At 51.3% G+C, this 2,858-nt stretch overlaps 1 protein-coding gene across 1 annotated transcript in view; it reads right to left on the bottom strand.

Moving 5' to 3' along the window:
* Positions 1-30: 30 nt before the first annotated feature.
* Positions 31-2,858, bottom strand: part of Pmar_PMAR003167 (axonemal dynein gamma heavy chain, putative) — a gene marked incomplete at both ends in the record, with an annotated part of 5,091 nt that continues 2,263 nt past the window's right edge. Inside the window, 3 exons of the mRNA XM_002777056.1 lie at positions 31-59; positions 98-377; positions 433-2,843. Coding sequence (XP_002777102.1) covers positions 31-59; positions 98-377; positions 433-2,843 — 2,720 coding nt within the window. The remainder of the gene's footprint in view (positions 60-97; positions 378-432; positions 2,844-2,858) is intronic.

Below are 2,858 nucleotides of genomic sequence, written 5' to 3' on the forward strand. Positions count from 1 at the left end.
GGCGTCGTAGCGCTGCTGAAGTTAATCCTCTTAGAGAGTCTCTCGTCCAGTGAAAAGCCCTGCACATACATCATCGCTGTGCTTGTCTTAGCCGTACCGCTAGCACCAACCATCAGTGCACTCTGGAAATTGGGAGGTGCACGACTGCGATCGAGATTGGAGATAATATTGATCATGAACTCCGCACGGCATGAATCAAGTGTCGGGATCAGCAAAGAGCTAAAGTTCAGTTTCTTTGGAGGCTTCCACACCTCAGGTTTCCACAACAGCCAAGGATATGCCTTCGAGGGGTCTTCTCGGTTCGGGACGTACTCGAATACCGTCTGGTCACCATCGAGAGGTGGCAACGCATCGCCGTCACCACAGGCAGACTGAATCTGACAGGACAAACCACAATGACTTCATTCGAGAATGCGGCCACCGGAGACCCACCGAGTGTAGCTTCTCATGGAACTGCTTCCGCCCTTCTGTTTCCAACAAGCCTCCGAAAGCCCAAGCCACTGCGTACGTAACAATACGCTTGTAAGCGTCAGGAGTAAGCACCTCGCTGGCCGCCACATGAGGCGCCAAGATCGCAGAAATCATATTCAACATGTTAACAATGACGATGTTTTCGTTGATGCTCATGACACATGTTATGTTGCGTCTCCACCAGTCGAAGAGGTCCGGTTCAGCAATCCAATTCTGGATGAAGCCAGCAATGATGCTCTTCTCCTGCTCACGATGGGCCCCAAGATCGAGCCGTTTCACCAGCCAACTCTGTACTAGGGGGTCCCAACCGAGATCACTGGCACTGACGTATATGATGCCCGCTCGTGACACTGTAGCCGGCGAGGCATTGTTCAGATTTTCCACTTCAAATACGATACGACAGTTGTCGGTCATGGGGATTCTGTCGTTGTTCGCTAAAGTAAGGATCTTGTTGTCATCAAGGACCGTGTTGAGATTTTCAATCCAAATAGCATCAACAGGGCCATCACATACGATCCACGTAGTGTACTTCAACGTACGGTTGTTATACTTCGCCCAGATTGAAGCGAACACTCCAGGGGTCCACTCCTCACTGACAGGGTCTTTGATACCATACATCTGCGAGTCGGTGATGGCCTTGGGGTTCATCACAACTATACGATGAGCATTCTGACAGTGGTCTGTCATACACCCAGTGAGAGTAGTCATGATCTCTGTCTTGCCACACAGTGTAGGACCGACAAGCATGAAGCCATGGCGCACTAAGCTAGTCTCGTAGAGCTGGATGACCTTCAGCTTCCACGGGTCAAATGGCGTCAACTTCTTAGCCTTGACAACCTCATCGATGCCGTCCTCAATTTCCTTGTACACTTTCTTAGGTGGATCGGCCACCTTAGGGAAAAGGTCCTTAAGAAGGGCCAAGAACAGAGGGACATCGTCAGCCACCAGCTTAGACAAATTCATATCCCTCGCGGTACGCATGAAAATCATCTCCTCATCTGCGTCCGGAGGTTCGCTCCTCTTCACCCCACCTGCCGTTCTCAAGACTGACAGGATATTCCGAAGACCGAAGTCGTAATGTCGTTGCTTCGACAGCTGCTCCTCACACAGCTTGTAGAGAACATTGAATTTCTTGCCAAGAAGGTCCATCTGGGTATACCCTACAGAGGCTAGCTTCACCCTCATGATGATCTCACGATCAGGAACCATCATACTCACAGATCTGAACAGGACCTTAAGATTCTCTGGGAGCTCCTGACGACCTGCGTATCCTGGGTTCATCGTGATAAAGTATCCGACACTCGGCACCAGACGGATAGGGATGGCCTCGCCAGGGAACGAGAAGGTCTTGGCGTTCTGTTTCTTAGCAAGCGTGATCGATTCGACTTGCATGGCCACGACCGAGAGCACCTCTAACTCGATACGATTGAACTCATCAAAGCATCCCCAAAGACCACTCTGACAGAGCCCCTTGAAGATCTTGGCCATATCTTTATATCGATGCTGGTCCGAGCAGTTGGTAACGATAACGAATATACCCAATGATCGGCCCATATCCTTCGTGGTCTCCGTTTTACCAGTCCCAGCAGGGCCCGCTGGGGCTCCCCCATAGAACATGCCAAGCGCCTGGGAGAGAGTCAGATAACACCTGTCCGTTAGAGGAGTGATGACCAGACGTTCCTTCACCCCAAGATACTCGTAGGAGTAGGTGAAATCGCAGTCCGCTATGGACACAATGGCGTGGTCCGTCTCGGTCCTCCAATAGAATCGGGTCTGTTTCATCCACTCGAAGTCATTCTCATCCTTCACCTTATGTTCCCTTGTCTTCTTCATGACCTCCTGGAACAGGTCTCTTTGATGCACGTGGATCGTGACCAAAGTCTCGTACTTCGTGCGGTTCATTTTCGAGCCCAAGTCAGAGAGACAATACGATACTAGATCCGCGAGCATCTGTTGGAACTTCTTGTTGGTAGCTGGCAAGATCTGCCGGTCCTTTTCCCTCGTCGCTTTCATCAGGGCCTCCTGGAAGTCGACCGTCCAGACAATTTGGATGCCCAACAGGGACACCTGCCCAATGTACCGATCGGCAAACTCCTTGAGAGACATGCCGTTCATAACAACACCAGTGTCATGGGAACAGTTTCGGCACTCTCGCCTGATCGACTTCTGCATCTCAGCCTCCAGGGCCAGCAGCCAGTCCTCGATGTTCCCCACAGCATTCACCGGCGTGCTCAGGTCCACCAACTCCTCGGCTGTCCCCACAATGGCCTTTATCTTGGTGATCTTCTTCCGGTCAATCTTGTCAAATTGTACCCGAGAGATGGCATCAAAGAGCTTCTCGAAGTCATCCTGAATGCTCTCCGGCTCCGATCCTTGCGAGAGAATCT

The sequence above is a fragment of the Perkinsus marinus genome, assembly GCF_000006405.1.
Source record: "Perkinsus marinus ATCC 50983 genomic scaffold scf_1104296952312, whole genome shotgun sequence".
NCBI classification, from domain to species: Eukaryota; Perkinsozoa; order Perkinsida; family Perkinsidae; genus Perkinsus; species Perkinsus marinus.